Here is a 17,555-nt window from a genome sequence, read left to right as displayed (position 1 = left end):
TCAGTGAACGCGATGATCATGCAATTTTTTTATGCTTTATAGCTTATTAATTTGTAATGAGATGAGTTTTTCTGTATTTTATTTTAAGAACATAAGCGATGCTATAGCGCTGTATCCTTGCTTTGATTGCACAGATCTAACAGCAGCTGCATTCTATGATTTAATTCAAAATATAATAAGCGCACATGTAAAGGAAGGGCTGAATCTAAAATGCACCTATAGATAAACTTATTTTGCACTCTCTAAGAAGGCGGGGTAAAAAGACGAATCTTGAAAGAAAAAAAACCAAATCCAAAAATGCAGTCAAGGACAAGGGAAAAAAAACCCCATCACATATGGCAGTAAGTAAAGGTCGAGCAAAACGGACTTAACCTTTATGGGCTCAGTTTTTTGGCACTGTCTACGTCAGCGCTTACAAAAAGAAAGGGAACGAAGAGATTATATGCTTTTTTTTTTTTTTCTAAAGCAGTCTGATATGTTTACCTCGTGAAATATAAACAGAGAAATTAAAGTAATCCATAGTATTCAACAAATTTACTTCAACACACAAACCAACCAATCTCCTACCTGGATGCGAATGGGCATGTCATCGTTCTCCAACCTGCAGACCGTGGATTTGAATTAAACTATCGCATATATTTTTGAGTGAAATTTTTTGAAATACCAACATCTTTAGTTGGTAAATGATTTTCATCTCCCTGTGTGAAACCCTCACCTTATTAGAAGTCTGAATGAGTTAAAAAAAGTTTCGTGTTTGGTCTTTCGAGTACGGTTTCCAGATTATCTACTCCTTATTAACCCCTAGCTGAACTGTTGTGGAAGATTTCAGCTTTTCTTGTTTGTAACATATACTTTTGGGTGTCAGACACATACAGCTTAGCTAAAATATTTAGTATAGCCCAGGACGCTTAATATTATAGTATTATGTTACTTTGGATGTCTCCAGTTCTATCTAATGCGTATTTTGTTCCAAGCGTATTGGACTTCATGAATCATCCTTCTTATGAGTGTGGGCTTTAATTCCATTAATATCTAAAACGTTTCTAAGAATATTTCTCCAAGTGTGAATTATTGACCAGAAATCGCACTCTATGTAGGCTCGATACACTGCTCCAGTGTATTGAGCCTGCAAATTATCTCATGCGTTCTTCTTAGCGGTTTTGTCTGGTTGGCTAGATGAAAAAAGCCAAGTTTCCGAGAGAGAGAAAAAAAAGAAAATTTCACCTCTGTATGTGATCAGCTAACTAACCGAGATATAGTTAGAAAGAACAGAGTTCGAATACTGGCCAGGACATTCGAGAAGCCTTTAAATGAATTTTCAGCAGACGTTCTATAGTTCGCCCACCGATTAGAGATCCTTCGACACTTCTGCGCATCTCAGAAAAAGGAGAATCCATTCCAATAATAGGGTAATCAGTCCGTATAGTGGGATGAGTTGTTTATTATTACCGGTCGGAAAATTAACTTCTCTTTTATGATTATTGTAGATAACTATGTTGTTTGTATAACAGTTGGAAAATTTTACCTATAAAGCACGTGATTTCGCGTGTTGGCGACCAATTCGGACGTCCTTTATTTCTTTCTCCCCTTCAGCATGAATCGACTATTATTGGAAAGACGCGAAACAGGGACCTACAAACGGTGGGCGAACTATATCTACAGATATTTACTTCTATGATGCTACTATCGCTTTTTTTTTTTTTTTTAGGTGCTGTTACTCATTATTTGTTAGCAGGAAAAATTGAAAATTAAAAGTAATGAAAAGAAACATGATTTCCTGATTTTTTTGCTTCATAGTGCAATAATGTGTTTGGAATAAGAGCCGAAACTTAAGTATATAACACAGTTTATAATAAATTTAGTTTAATCCTTTATCCAAGTGTAAGCAAACAAAGTTTGCGCCTGAAAATATCTTCAGGACTGACGTAAGGTAGTGCAACTCCGAGCAAAGGTGGTCCGAGCTCTCATCACTCCTTGTCTCAGTATCTCCCATAATGCAAAGCACATCTCCTCGTGGACATGTATATACTGCTATGCATTAAGGGAAGGGCCACTACCAGACAGGTTTCAATCTTTATTGAGGTCTCGTCAGTGGGAGGCAAACCGAAACGTGGAAATACTAAGGCAGAAGCAATAGGAGAGGTCATATTTACCTATAGGAGTTGCCAACAGGTGTATCACCTTATTATTGAATTACTCTGGATTTAGAGAAAGATGCTGGAAGTTTATTTTTCACTTGGTTAGTGAAAGAGACCTCAATAAAGGTTGAAACCGGTCTGGATAGTGGCCCTTCCCTTGATGCATAGCAGTATATACATGTCCGCAAGGAGATGTGCTTTGCATTATGGGAGATACTGAGACAAGGAGTGATGAGAGCTTGGTCCACCTTTGCTCGGAGTTGCCTGCTGTTGCACTACCTTACCTCAGTCCTGAAGATATTTTCAGGCACAAACTTTGTTTGCTTATACTTGGATAAAGGATGAAACTAAATTTATTATAGTCTAACCAAGTGAAAAATAAACTTTGAACATCTTTCTCTAAATCCAGAGTAATTCAATAATAAGGTGGTACAACTGTTGGCAACTCCTATAGGTAAATATGACCTCTCCTATTGCTTCTGCCTTAGTATCTCCACGTTTGGATCTGCCTCCCATGCAGAATATATATGAGAGGTTCTGCTTGGGGTAGGTTTTTGCCCGTCTCTGAGTAGAGCCACCGCTGAGATTATGAGATTATGGCTCTGTCTGGTGGTGGGGTGAGCCTGCCACTGGGTAGAGCTAACGCTGAGAAGTTCTTGGTGACGGGGTGATCCTATCACTGAGTGGAACAAAGCTGAGTTGGGCGATCTTTCTCTTGCCCAACTCAGCCATTCATCACCCAAGCTTTCAACCGGTTGGTTGAAAGCTTGGGTGATGAATGGCAATGCTGTAGCCCGTGAAGTTTTAACTGAGGCTCGGCTGTTGCTGTCACCCAGGGCCTGCGTGGTGGGGTAATGAATGGCACTGCTGTAGCCTGTGGAGTTAACTGAGGCACGGCTGTTGCTGTCACCCTTCCAGATGAGAAAATGAGCGTTTCTGACTTTCTGATCCTGTGGGTCGCTCATTATTAGGTGATCCCGGGGATTTTGGAATAGTATCCCCGCACTTAAACAAAAGGAAACCTGTCTGGGTAGTGGCCCTTCCCTTAATGCATAACAGTATATACATGTCCGCAAGGAGATGTGCTTTGCATTATGGAAGATACTGAGACAAGGAGCTTGGTCCACCTCTGCTCGGAGTTACCTGGTGTTGCACTACCTTACCTCAGTCCTGAAGATATTTTCAGGCGCAAACTTTGTTTGCTTACACTTGGATAAAGGATTAAACTAAATTTATTATAGTCTAACCAAGTGAAAAATAAACTTCCAATAACACAGTTTATTAGCATAAATCCATTGCAGTACAATATTAAAATATAAGCAACACGTATGCGATCATTATTAATAAATGTCTATATAGAAAATATTTAGAAACTTTTATATTGTGAATATATTAACATTAGACGTAGCGAAAATATAAATTGCATTAAATAACTAAGTTTATTTGCCTGCAAGGTAAACGTAAAAAAAATTAATGAATATTATAAAATTACCAATTCAAATTTCTATATGTACTGTAGTCGTATGATACCCAATATGTCACTGTTAATAACTGTACCGGTATGCCGTACCATTGCATAATTCACCCCACCCCTTCCCAAACAAAAGCACTCGATCATACATACTAGATCACCCGATTTAGTGAGTTTGAGCAATTTAAAGCACCTGTATTATCCATGGAGACACATTATGCCCCTTTCTGTTTTAAAATATTAATAAATTAGTATTCATCTCAACTCGTTCTCATATCATGAAATTTCTTCCTTGGAGGGGAAAAAAAAAATTCATGCGACATCCGTTTAGTTTCCTAACTTGTGTGACACTCAGCTAGATTATATAGCACATTATTCCAACGGAGAAGTGAAGAGGATTATCAGTAAAATCAATGGACTAGTTATTAATTTTATAATACTTTGAGTACGAACATTTATGCTGCAGTGAAATCGCACCAGTTCAAAAAAATAATAAAAAAATTAAAAAAAAAGCACCACCAACCTTCTAGCGTTCAGCAACTAGCGGCGAGATTTTTTCCACAGGTGCGTTACTATATAGAGTGGAGTGGTTAAGACTAACTTTATGTATATATACACAAATATTCTCATAAAACGGCTATTTTTAATAGTTTTTTCCGGTATGATGATTACTATATCAATTTAAGATAATGGACAAAAACCCAATTTCTTTCTTATAATTGTACTATGCTTAATCATTGTCACATTAGTTTGAAAAGTTTTTTTTTTTTTTTTTTTTAAGTAAAAGGGGAAGAGAGTCTCCTTTCACCCCGAAAGGAGAGTCTCTTGACCACCCATTGTTTGACTGCATGCTAAAAGTTGCTTTCTTTATAATGACCTATTGTTAGTACTGATTCATCTTAATAACAGTATGCTATAGTGCCCTCCTTACCTAGGCGATGCTTTGGTGTGTGTGTGATGCTTATCAACAAGTAACTTTTTGTTTTCTTTCATTTTAGACGTATTATACGCAATAATATCACTGACAGATAGTTCCATCAAATGGTTAAAATAATGGGCTGATAAATTATTCTAAAACGCATTAATCATTATCATTTTATTTCATTACAAATTCTGAACGCATTGTTTTCAAATTTTTCATATAATTAAGTTTTAATATACATAAAAGTGATGATAATTTTAATATAAAAATAAGATTATTTTCATTTTGTCCTTCTAAACAGATGACGAATTATCTCCTGCCGAGGATCCTGTTCGGACTAATATGTATATGCGATTGGGTTTACTTCTGGGAGATAGTGCGTCCTCATCTTCAAGACCGGGGTCAGCTAATCAGAGTAGTCAAGAATCATACGCAAGCATTTCATCTCTGGCTAGCAGCGAAGCCAACACCTCCAACACCAGCCCATTGTCCACTCTCACAGGTATGATGAACGCTTTGATTTGTCATTGTTGAAGATTGTAAAATAAACTTTAATTTAATCGGTTGATAGTAGTTCATTACTAGTTTAATTAGATATATATTTACTATAAAAATCAATGTTAGTTATCGCCTCTCGGAATTTATGAGCTGCTTTAATTTGCTTGGTTAATCAAAAACAACAACGACACTTTTAACAGTAATTACAACTTGCTGTACTTTAAAAAATTCTATCCATATTCTATCCGAAAAGATATGGCCGGCCTGGATGACCGAGCGGTTAGCGTATCCACTCTGCACCCAAGAGACTGCGGGTTCAAATTCAGCCTAGAGCATGAATGTTTGTGACTGTCCCTCCAACTCTCTGTGGAAAGGGCATCTGCGTCCCTACCACATCCTCTAGCAACTGCAGTTGGTTGCCTGCCGAGGGGCCGTAAAACTCAGCAAGTAACCAATGGAAAAGTAGTCCAGCGGCTACCCGCAGTAGTGTACTGGTTAAAGGGGGGGAGGGAGGGACAGCCCCATCCAGGCACCAGCCAAGGTATTAAAAAAAAAAACATGAAATTATCATATACCTGGAAAATGATAATTTCATGTTATACACACACACACACACACACACACACACACACACACACACACACACACACACACACACACACACACCAGAAGGATGTGAGCACTATTCCATTTCCAACAAGGGTGTTGGATGTTAGAAATGTTTTATGCCAGGAACTAGTACAAAAGAGTCGCCAACAGTATAGTATTAGTAGTATATTTTGATTATTTTGAAATATGAGTCTTTTTTCATTTTCCATTTTTCGAGCTAGTCTTGAGAAATAAAATATTGATACTGAAGAAGGAATACTACTCCAATGAGGTGGAATGGAGGGGGGGGATGACAGAAGAGATACGAAGGCTAATTCAACTGTTTAAGTTGGATTAGAGGTTGTCTGTCTAAGTATGCTATTCGTGTAAAAAGTAATAGGAGACGGAATATTTGACGAGAAACACGTCATCGCGCTACAAACACGCTATCTATGGAATACAGAAGTGATATCATGCAGCAATTCAGGAGAGAAATTAGTCAGATCTCAGGAAAGATGTTTCTGGAAGACTGGAATGTGATGTGATATGATGGGTTTATTGTGGGATGGCTCGATCTTTAATCCCCGAAGAGATATTTCAGAATCTGAATATTATTCTAAGGGAAATGAAAAGTGAGAAATAAGACAGGAACGAGTTTTAATTTCATCGAAATAAGAGGTTAATCCTTCGTACTCTTTCTCTTCTTAAAAAATGACAAAAATGGTCCCTAATCAGAGGGGGTAAAAGAACAGAGCTCCCAGAATAGAAGAGCTCCCTGAGAAATCCATCCATTATCATGCATCATGATGTGAATAGAGTAGATCCATTTCTTTCTGTAATATTATATTTGAGTCCGATACTTTAGACATGTCAAGAACTTGACGATTTCAGAATTCTTCCTACTTATTTGCCCAAAGGCAGGTAGTGCAGACACACGGAGTACTCAGAAAATGTTATTTACTTCCCATGTCAAATAAAAAGAATGAATACAAAAACAAAAAAAAAAAAATCTCATAGCTCACTCACTCATGACACTAATGTACACATACAGGCCACTGAATCGAAAGCTTCGCAGAAATAAGTGTTTTCCGTATAGTCATGAAACTGCCAATACCGTTCCTCGTCAGTTCCCTCCACATATTTCACTGAGATATGGGTCGGGAACAGACTGACCTAGGACCACAGTTACGCCTCTTAGACAAGCAATGTAGGTTATTTTCCCACTGATTAAACATCTGGAATATCTCACATTTTGAGAAAGCAGTTAGCTCCGCTGTTTTTAAATTCGTGGCTGCAGCCAGACGGGCACCCACAGGAAGCCCTTTTATCGAACTCCGAAAGATCCCTTGTACTTTTGAGCTTTGTCAGGATGATTCTATTTTGTTTATTGTTGATTCTGTTCTAGACTTATTCTTCGATTTTAATCAAGATAATCAGTATATAGTTTAAGCAATTTCTTTACAACCCCTCATAAATCAGAATAATTTTCCTAAAATTTGGACAAGAAGGGAAAATTATATTTCTAATGCTTTTCACTAAATGGCGTTCCTCACACAGTTATTCATCTAGTTATTCAACAGAGACATCAGCTTATATGAAGGAATTATATCAACATCACAGTATTCTGTTTTCACAAATCTTCGGTGGCTCACCTTTGGCAGCAATTAGACATTGCTCCTATTCATTTCTTGCAGTCCATTCTTATAGAAAAATTACAGTCAGTTTATATCGTGAATTTGGATGGAACAGTTTCGCCTTTAGCTGATGTTCTAACTGTCCAAGATTATATATATATGCCGGCCTGGTTGTCCGAGTGGTTAGCGTATCCGCTCTCCAGTCAAGAGGCTGCGGGTTCGAATCCCGCGTAGGCATGGATGTTTGTGATTGTCTTCCACCTTCATACATTCCTTCACCCAAGTATATCACACTCTCCCAATATGGACTGGGTTACCATGGGCCGAAACCTCCCTCAATGGGAGAGGCCTTCACTCTGTAGTGGGTAGAAAAATATACTGTTCATCATCATCATCATATATACATAGCTAAAGGCGTGTAAACGATGTACTGCGAAATGCACTTTTCCCTCCTAACTATATCAGTTATACATAAACGTCGTATTATCTATAATACTATCCAATGTATTTATCAGTATGAGTAAATTAACAGTTCACAAGTTACTCCGAAGACTATTAAGAGATACGACGGTATTTAAAAAAAAAAAATCGGGCTCGATGTGATTACACAAAAAATCCCGTTCTTTCAGAGTTCAGTCTCCTTCAAAGTGTGTCCATTCCGCAGCAACTAGTTATTCCCGATAAAAATGTTTTTGTAGAATTTTTTTAACTATTTCGACGTTATTAATATGTATGTTTTTGTGTGGGGGGGGGACTGAACTACTGAAACAAAAAAAGAATAAAAATAAATTCTCAAGCAAAGGAGCTAAAAGGCTGTCGAGTGTTCTGTTTTTAGGCGAAACATTCTCGATGTTTGCATCATAGGTTAAAACTTGAGCTATGAGAATGAATTTCTAAACTCATCTGCTGTCTTCGTTATTGTTAATGGACGATCATCACGAAATACATTCACTTGATGTTGTTTCCTGTTTCCTCTTTTAAATCGATGTGAGCACTGAAAGACTCTTGCGAATACCACATACTCCACATTCAATTTTCGGTAAATAACAATTTTCTGGCTATTTTTTTTATTGTTATTAGTTTTTAAGAAAAGCTGATGTCAATATTGTTCTCTCAGACATGTGTGATCGAACGAGGAACACTTCTGCTTTGCAGTCAACATGATTTCGAATTCCACATGGCAGAGGTGTTTGCGAATGTGTTTAGATCAGGAATAGGTAAACAAATAGAATTCGAATCGATAAACTAATAAAATCGATATTTTATTGGACTTGAAACGAAACAAAAAGCATGCATTGATAATTTTTGAAATACCTAAAAGTATTTGAAATATCTGAAAGTTGGACTGGAATCGGAAAAAAAATTAAAAACTGGAATTGAAAAAGTAAAATGAGAAATAAAAATATCAGCTTAAACTGAAGTGGAGAAATAACGTTACAACATGGGTAAAACTATATTATTCCCTCCCCAGGTAAGATTAGTCACTAATCCCCATGAAAATGAGTAAGTCACTATATTCTCATGGGGATCCCACTTTTTTTTTTAAAAAACAATACATTTTGGCCGCCTCTACTTCCCTTAATATTAATTGTTAATCTTAAACTGTCTAAATGCCAAAATCAGAACTAATCGCCTAAACAGACAATGTGAGTACGACCACAATAATGCCATATTCGTGTTTTGATTCGGACCACTAGTACACTAATGCAACAAATTCAATTTTGAGCTGTTGATAAAATAAGTAAAGGTGAAAAAGATATAATAAAAGATAGAAAACGTAAAGGTATAATATCTTTCTTAGGTGTATGAGTGGATTGTGATAAAGATATTTAGTAGCACTGCGTTTTTTAAAATTCATAGTAAATATCAAATCATATACAAATTAAAACAATATAGAAATCTGAAAGCTGGAATCGAAGCCGAAGCGTATAAGCTGAAATCGATTTAAAACTGAACTGGAAAACAAAAACATGATATAAATGAAATCGAAAACCAAATCGCTATTTCTGAAATCCTCACACTAGAATCGAAACTCAAATCATTATTTTTCATATAGTTTCCCGTGTCCAGCTTAGATAGTATATGATTTCATTACTCAGTGTGATATCACTACAATGGTCATTGGAATACTAATTGTACAGTTGCAGCATTTTGTCCCTATGGCTTAGTGCCAGAATAAACCTTAACTAACCCAGAATGCTAAAAATGTTAAGTCAATCCCAAAAACTTATCGTGTGGGATTGCTTTTCATAAAGCATAATAAAAATCACCACGAAAAAGGACTTTATGCAGCAGTTTATATTTTGTAACAGTGTATCAGTCTCTTATATTAAAAATATTTTTGTCAACCTTTAAACATTTGTCAGCAACAGAGTGTGGCGCAAACCCAAGTAATAGTCGCATGTCATAACAGTCTTTGTACTTCCACATCGTATTGTCACCCAACCTCTTTTTAAATAAACTGCCTTCTTGTCTCTTTCGTCAAACTTCCGTACTTTGGATCGATTGCAGAAGCTTTTCAACAGGAATAGCGCAAGCATCTGCCACTGCTGTTACATTTTTGTTCCATCAGATTTTTTTCTCTTTTTTTTTTATTGATTACGATAGATTTGGATTTATCTTTTTTTCCCCTTCTTTCAGATTTAAATTGCATTTTTTGCCGATTGCTTAAAATGTTTCCTCAATTAGGAATTATCGTTCGGTGGTTTTCACTTAGAAATCGTTGAACCTTTCAAGGCATTTCTTTTCTTAAGTTCCATTATTATAGAGCTATCAATAACGTTACTATCATAAAAGATCGTACACAGCATATCTATTATATGTCTACATGTTGTGTAAGGCAGGATTCTTTTATCCTTTTATTTATGAAGATAGTCTAGAAATTTTTGCTCCTTGCTTTTGGAAAATTGATTCAAACACACACACACACACACGCTTGTTAAAAGGCTAATGGTGAAATAAGTTTATTCTATAAATCGCATTTACTTCATAATATCTCATTATATAAAGAGTCATTTTATAATAAATTTTATACAAAGTGGGAAAGAATAACAAGAAATCAGTTGAAGGATGGAAAGACCAGTGAAGCACAGGCAGATGCGTTTCCTTGATGAGAAGAAGATATAATGTAATACAGGATTGCTAGTGCCGTGCAGGCTTGTGGTATTTGTGTCTTTTTTTTTTTTTTTTTTTTTACCAAAATGAGACAAACAACGTGAAAAAGTTTTTAAGTGAAATTGGAAAATCTTTCTCAAATGAAACATTTAGAAAACGAAGGAATCCTCGCTATTTTGACTTGTGATGAATAAGAAACTTTTTTCGAAACTGAGAAGATGGTAGAAAGTTAACTTTGCTTATTAAGTTGCCAACAAGATAAGAAGAAAGTACTTCTGAAGGTATCTCCAAAATTTCACTATCAGTTAACGCATGCAGTGAAAGCAGGAAAAAACTCATTAAAATAGATCGGTTTATACTAAGATTACCATTAATAAACTAGAGATATCTTTGCTGATATCCATAGATCTACATGTAAGGATCTATACTTGTAAGACGGTGTTTAAACTGATTTTAACTTATGGATTTTAAAGTTAGAAACAAATCAGTTGATCGAGGATAAGAAACCGACCATGGATATAAGAGTTCTGAGGAGTGAAAACAAATAACATCAATAGCAGAATCTGATTAAGATATTAGAAAGTTGCTATATTTGATTGATGTGGACAGTGCTTTAGAAGGTCGAAATGTAAGATCTGACGATACTAAGGAGTTCACTTATTTGGAAAAAAAAAGTGTTGATAGGAAGATAGTCACAATTCGAACTTGATTATATAGTCTTACCAGAAAATTATGATGAAGAGGAGGAGTAGAACGGACTTTTGAGGAGTTTTTGTGTTGGGGAGGAGAGGCGATTGAGAAGAAAAGACAACACTTAGTTTTTTCTTTATATTGAAATTTAGTACGGTCGGTTAGCTTCCCTCCACTGAAATGGAATAGAAATGGAATAACAGAAAAATAGAAAAAAAATTGATATGGAATGGAATAGTACGTAATCCATTGAGAGCATTTTTTTTTAATCCACGTTGATTTTTTTCACTGCAAGGGTGTTTGTTGTTAAATGAAATAATAGTATAACGATGGAGATCACTGTCATCAATAAAATTATGAATAGGATTCACAGGCCACGAAATAATGTTATTAGTATATAAATGGGCAGCAAAATAGCAATCTTGAGTTGAAGATTAAAGAAAAAAAAAAGTCGATTATGATATGTGAGCATTCAGAGGTTAAACAAGCCTAATTAAGCAAATGTCAGAAAAATGATCACATTAATGAAGTTTTAAGATTTCATCATAAAAGGGAAGATACCAACATAACGTCTGATCAGATCGATCAATGAACAATCGCTTTAGTTTCACCAAAACTTTCTATATCATATTTAAAAGTACGTGATGAAGGCACAACTAATTGTCGTCTCTAGATCAAGAAAAGGCAGAATCCTTAATGCTAACCGTTGATTACATAGTGACCTTCCAGAGAACGTGATGAAGTATTCCCATGAAATGCGAATACTTCACGAAATTGTCACAAAAATAAGGGAGGCATTTTTAATTCTTAAATTTCTTATTTTGCAGCGAGCCGAAAAATGGATTGCAGAGGGGATTTGAAACCTTCCTCCACGCACACAATAGAAGATTGTGTGCGTGGAGGAAGGTTTAACAGAGGATTAACTTTTGGTCCAAGTTTTGTTTTGAGTCCGAATTATATCATGAGCGCTTGAAAATCTAGGGAATTCAGAATTTGTGATTTCGGGAGATCAGTTTTGTCTTTAGATGATGTTGCAGTAGAACTGAATGGACGTGCCCGAGACGGAGAGTAAGACTAGGAGTTACCAGTTGCCACAGGCAAGTTGGTTATGTATAAGTTTCGTTATATAATCAACTTGTATATAATATAACGTTTTGGTATAGATGATTCGATTTTTTTTAGTTAGTTGTAACTAATATAATTTTTATATGAAAATTAACTTTCCAACTTTGCTCATCTCTTTTCATTTGGATTATCATTTATCAGAAAGATCAATAGAGTAGCAACGATTGGTTAGCGTTATCCCGTTCTTTCAAGTCATTCGGTAATTTCTCTCTGACATGTCATCATAATTACTTTTTTCTACATGAAGAGTCAGTTTTGGTAATTGTATTTTATTTTATTTTCAACTTTATTATTATTACCATTCTAAGATGGATATATGCAAATTCTTTAACGAACTTTCTTTCTTACCACACTGGGAAGAATTGTACTGTTTGAATAAATAATGGTTGGAATATATCCTGAATGATATTCGAGTCTAAGATCAAACAAAAAAAAAGCGTTTTATGTATGTTGTTTTTATTTTAAAATAAGTAATGATAAATAAATCTTCTTGAGTATTTTTATTCCCCAGCGAGAGAGAGAATGAATGAGTGAGAACGTAGAATTCTCTTAGCCCTAAATAACTAACTCTTGGAAATTGCGGAAGAGGCGCATCGGTTCACCAGCATTAAGTCACTAGTAACTGAGCTCACGACTACATGTTAATTTTCAAGCCATTAGAGAGACTATATCAGAAAATTCCTATCTCGTGAATTTAAACAACCCTCCTATTGTTCTCTGAAACAGTATGAGTTATACAGATACGCAGTTTCTATTCTGATTTCTGAGATACGAGTTTTCTCAAATACGCAGAGTTGTGGGAGAAGCCTGCTTGCCTATGCCAAGGACTGACTAACTTGGAAACCACCTGAGGAATGCATAAAAGAAGATCGTCTAGTCGGTGACTACAATCGAACTTATAATGGGTTTTGTTATGGTAGTCCAGTTCAGCCCAGCCTAACCAAGCATTATGATATAAGATGTTACTACAAAGCTATAAATAACCTTATTATTATTTTTTTTATTTGTTAATTTCCGGAATCTTTTTTTTTTTTTTAAATTTCGCTGGATTTCATCCTCAGTTATTCATATTTTATCCTACTTATCGCAAGGTATTATCATTATGAACTGTTATGTCTATAACGAAATCTCATAATATCTTTGAAAGTATAATACTCTGAGAAGTGCTATAATAGGAGAAAAAAATTTAAGACCACGTTCTTTCACCACAATAAAAATAAAATAACTGGACATGAAAAAAGCAAATTAGTAAGGCATTTCATATAGAAGTATAGTTTTCATCAATAACCAATTAAGTGCATTTTGATTTTCCAAGAATGGGTCTTTTTATATTTCCCATGGTTATAGGTTTTCAAAACATCAGTGGTCACTAGGTGAAAACCTATTGCCCACTGATGATATTATTTCAGTTTTATTTCCAATTCCCATTTAAGAAGTATATTTTATTACAAAGAAGCTATTCGAAGAGTTCATGTTATTATTATTATTAAGGATTATTAAACGCGCAAACACAATATTCTCTAAGTATTGTTACCTTAATGGAAGAAGTAATGATTTTATATCCAGGAAACTGTAGTTAGTGCTATACTGATTTCCAATATTTATTAATTAAATGTACCTCCTTCATGTGGATTTCCTTTTAATAATGAACATTGCAAATATATTAACCTGATTTAATCTTTAGGTTCCTCCGATATAGAACCTTTACCTCCTCCTGGTGGTAGAAGAGCAGCAAGCCGCGATCACAGTTCAGATAGCGTGACCTCTCTGATGAGCACCAGTACCAGTACAGGTCATAGTTCCTCTACCAGTCCAATTGCAACCTCATTTCGACGGCAAGTATTATCGAGTAAGTGTTATATAAAATATAAAAGCTCACGCACGCACACACACACACACACACTTCAACATATATTATGAATTATTCTAATATTGTATACAATTCGATGATATTTTGTTAAATTATATTATTTTATGTATTACTGAACTCTCTTTTATTAGGAACAAATGACGCATTCAATCCATTTTCAAAGAAAAATTTCGGACGCCGATCTGCCCGAGGAACTGGTTTTAACACAATAGGTACTGCTGAAAATATCGGTAAGATTGTGCTGCCATCTATTATCTGCACCTGAAACTAAATTATGCATTAATTTAGTTTCAATAACCTTTAAATAACCTTTAAATTATGCATTTTCTAATACAGTGCTTCCCAAACTTCTGGATGTCAGGGCCCCCTTTGCAAAAATTAAAATATTTCACGGCTCCTCCTCGAAAAAAAATCGTAATAGAGAGATATATTATTATAATATTTATTGTATTTATATTCAATACAAAACACACACAGCGAATATTGCAAAAATCAAATCCATATATTACATTTTTTGCCTCTTACCGTTTGGTTCTCAAGACGATGCGGGCTGTTCTGGTAAAATATGAAATATTGTGCTTTTTTTGAGTCTGTTTCTGCTTCTTCTGATTGTTCGCGGGATTTTTTTTATATTTTTTATCAACCGCTTATCCATCTCAGAGTTAAATTTTTTAACGTAGAATAGATCAAATAATATCACCATTAATGATACTGGTACACCACAGACTGATAACATGAAATTAGTGAATATTACGTGAATAAGCGAATCCCAGGACCAGGAAATTTTTCTCTTTTGTGATTTTTCTCCCTTTACGATAATTAAGCCCAACGCGAAACAGACAGCAAAGGCAGGGTTATTAAAACGTGCATATGATTGGTGCGGTATTAACAAAAGATCGTGCAACCCAAAGATAAAAGCGTAGCTGACAATTGAGTTGAAATGCTAACTCTCTTCAACCGAATTCCATATGTGAAACTGCCATAACATTTATTATATATATATATATATATATATATATATATATATATATATATATATATATATATATATATATATATATATATATATATATATTCACACACACACGAACTCACACACATCTAATTAATAACAATAGTTTTAAGTAAGATAGTGTGTTTGCCCATGCAACATATGGTTTTGTTTCAGTCTATACAGAATAGTTTCTGTATGAGGGGACATTTGATTCATTAATTAGTGTGTTTTTATCCCAGTTGTCTCTAATTGCACTATTTGTTGAGAAATATATTACACTGAGTCCTCATACCTTATTCACTGGCATAATAAAAGTACTTGTTTTTATTGCCTCTGCAGTTTAGTGGCTGTTAGGGAGGGCGTGTTGTTTACCACTGCAAGAGAGTTACTATCTCCCCACATGAATTTGTTTAAGCTTTTTTTCATGTGTGAAGTATATGCGAAACTTTTATTGGTAACAGAAAACTAGCTCGGATGACAGTGATAATATAAAACGAGTTTTAATATGTATATAAAGTCGATATCAACAGTCCATGATTACGAACGCGTGATGAAAGGAACAGGAAGATTTGGAGCTTCCCTGGAGAGTATTCGAAGTAAATACAATTAACCACTGCTTTGAAATGAGACATATGAATAAGCAATATTTACTAATATTCATTAAGCGCCGAAATACGCAGGAAGCAAAGTTTATGAACCAACACCAATGTGTGAATTTTACATTAAAATATAAAAAATAACAAAAAAGAAATAATAAAAGATAAATACGTTTCTTTAAAAAAAAAATCTACTTATATATATATATATATATACAGTATTTAAATTCAACCAGTTAAAATATCCATGTGTATTAAAAATGTTGTAGATCTATATATATGAATACCTAAATTAAAATACAGTAGAATCCGCATATTGTGATCGTGGATAATATTATCAATCGGCTATTGTTATCAAAATCTGTCGGTCCAAAAACTCACCATTTAAAATAAATTAAAAACAATCCGTCTATTATAATCAAAGTTCCGGTTATTCTTATCAAAATCCTAGAAGGTTTAGACTTTTGCATCTCAGAATTCTAAGAAATAAGAGTTAATGAAGAGAAAATTTGACATAGAACATTTGTCTAAATCAGACTTTTTTTTTTGTTAATATCCTTTAATCTTATTCTTCCGTAAATCTTATATCTTCCAGGCAAACGCAGAGGGGGGGGGAGGTATAACTACAGTCTAATTGTGATTTTTCGAGTTTATTTTCGTGCTTTCTTTCAATGAGTGAAATTTACTTTTAAGTCCTCGCTAAAACAGCCCTTAGCATTATGGCAGAAGCAAGTAAAAAACGTAAAGATTTATCTTTTCAAGAAAAGCAAAGAATTTTGGAGTGTGTGATAAGTTGCCCAAGATGAGTCAGCGGTTGTACATTTAAAAATTTCCCACCCGCTCTTGTGTAAGATCTTAAAAAAAAAAAAAAACAGATCAAACATTGAAACTTCAGCTCTTACAAATGAGAACATGGATCGGAAGAGAGTCCGATCTGGTAAGGATACTCAAGTTGAATCAGCATTAAAAATTTGGTTTTGTAATGTTCGTGAAAAGAATGCTTCGATTAAATGGCTTTTGATGCGTCAAATAACAGAACTTGCAAAAACAATGAACAAAGAAAATTTCACCACAGCCGATGGATGGTTTGACAGTTGGAAAAAGCGAGACAATATTGTGTACAAGCGTATTCATGGTAAAGAAAAAAGTGGGATTTTTTATCAGCTGCGTGGATTAGCACCGAGTGCCCAAAAATTATTGCTGAATATTCTTCCGAGGATATTTACAATGCAGATGAAACAGGACTATTTTCGTGCAATGCCTGAGCATACTTATTTGTTTAAAAATTAAAGTACTAAAGGATTTAATTCTTCGAAAGAGCGAGTGACAGTTCTTTGTTGTACTAATATGAAAGGTGAAAAACGAGAGCTCCTAGTTATTAGAAAAGTAAATATCCGTGGTGTTTTAAAGGTGTCAAACGTTTGCCTGTTGACTACTGTTCTAGTGCAAATGCTTGGATCACTAATGACATTTTCAACAATTGGCTAGTTAAGCGGGATCTTAAATTAAAGCGAAAAATTGTCTTCTTAGTAGACAACTGCACTGCACACAGAAACAATTTATCGTTAAAGAACATCAAAGTAAAACTTTTTCTTGCCTTTGAACACTACATCATTAATTCAACCATGTGACCAAGGCTTCCCTGCGATAATAAAGCTTATTATCGCAGGGTAGTTCGTGCGAGAATTATAGCTGAACTTTGATTATATAAAAGACCAATCTGATGCAAGTGCAAAAAAGATTTCGCTTCTTGATGCATTGCATTTGGTAGCAATGTCATGGAAGCAAGTCTTAGATAAGACTATTGAAAGCTGCTTCCAAAAAGATGGATTTTTAAGACCAACTCTGAAACTCCTTCTTCCGAAGAATTTGAATATCTTGCAAAGAAATTTTTGATAAAACCCCAGAAGATGTC

The 17,555-nt window shown here is 34.8% G+C and overlaps 1 protein-coding gene across 4 annotated transcripts in view; it reads left to right on the top strand.

Moving 5' to 3' along the window:
• LOC150104326 (protein TANC2-like) overlaps window positions 1-17,555 on the top strand; it is a 360,557-nt gene that overhangs the window by 238,516 nt on the left and 104,486 nt on the right. For all 4 annotated transcript variants that reach the window (XM_090396298.1, XM_090396296.1, XM_090396297.1 and 1 more), the window contains 3 exons: window positions 4,833-5,033; window positions 13,865-14,029; window positions 14,182-14,280. In XM_090396298.1, coding sequence (XP_090252424.1) covers window positions 4,833-5,033; window positions 13,865-14,029; window positions 14,182-14,280 — 465 coding nt within the window. The remainder of the gene's footprint in view (window positions 1-4,832; window positions 5,034-13,864; window positions 14,030-14,181; window positions 14,281-17,555) is intronic.

Source organism: Typopeltis vanoorti, chromosome 8 (assembly GCF_054136105.1).
Source record: "Typopeltis vanoorti isolate ZY-2024b chromosome 8, IOZ_Tvanoo_1.0, whole genome shotgun sequence".
NCBI lineage: Eukaryota > Metazoa > Arthropoda > Arachnida > Uropygi > Thelyphonidae > Typopeltis > Typopeltis vanoorti.
Note: the sequence above shows the minus strand (reverse complement) of the source record. Positions and strands in the feature narration are given on the sequence as shown.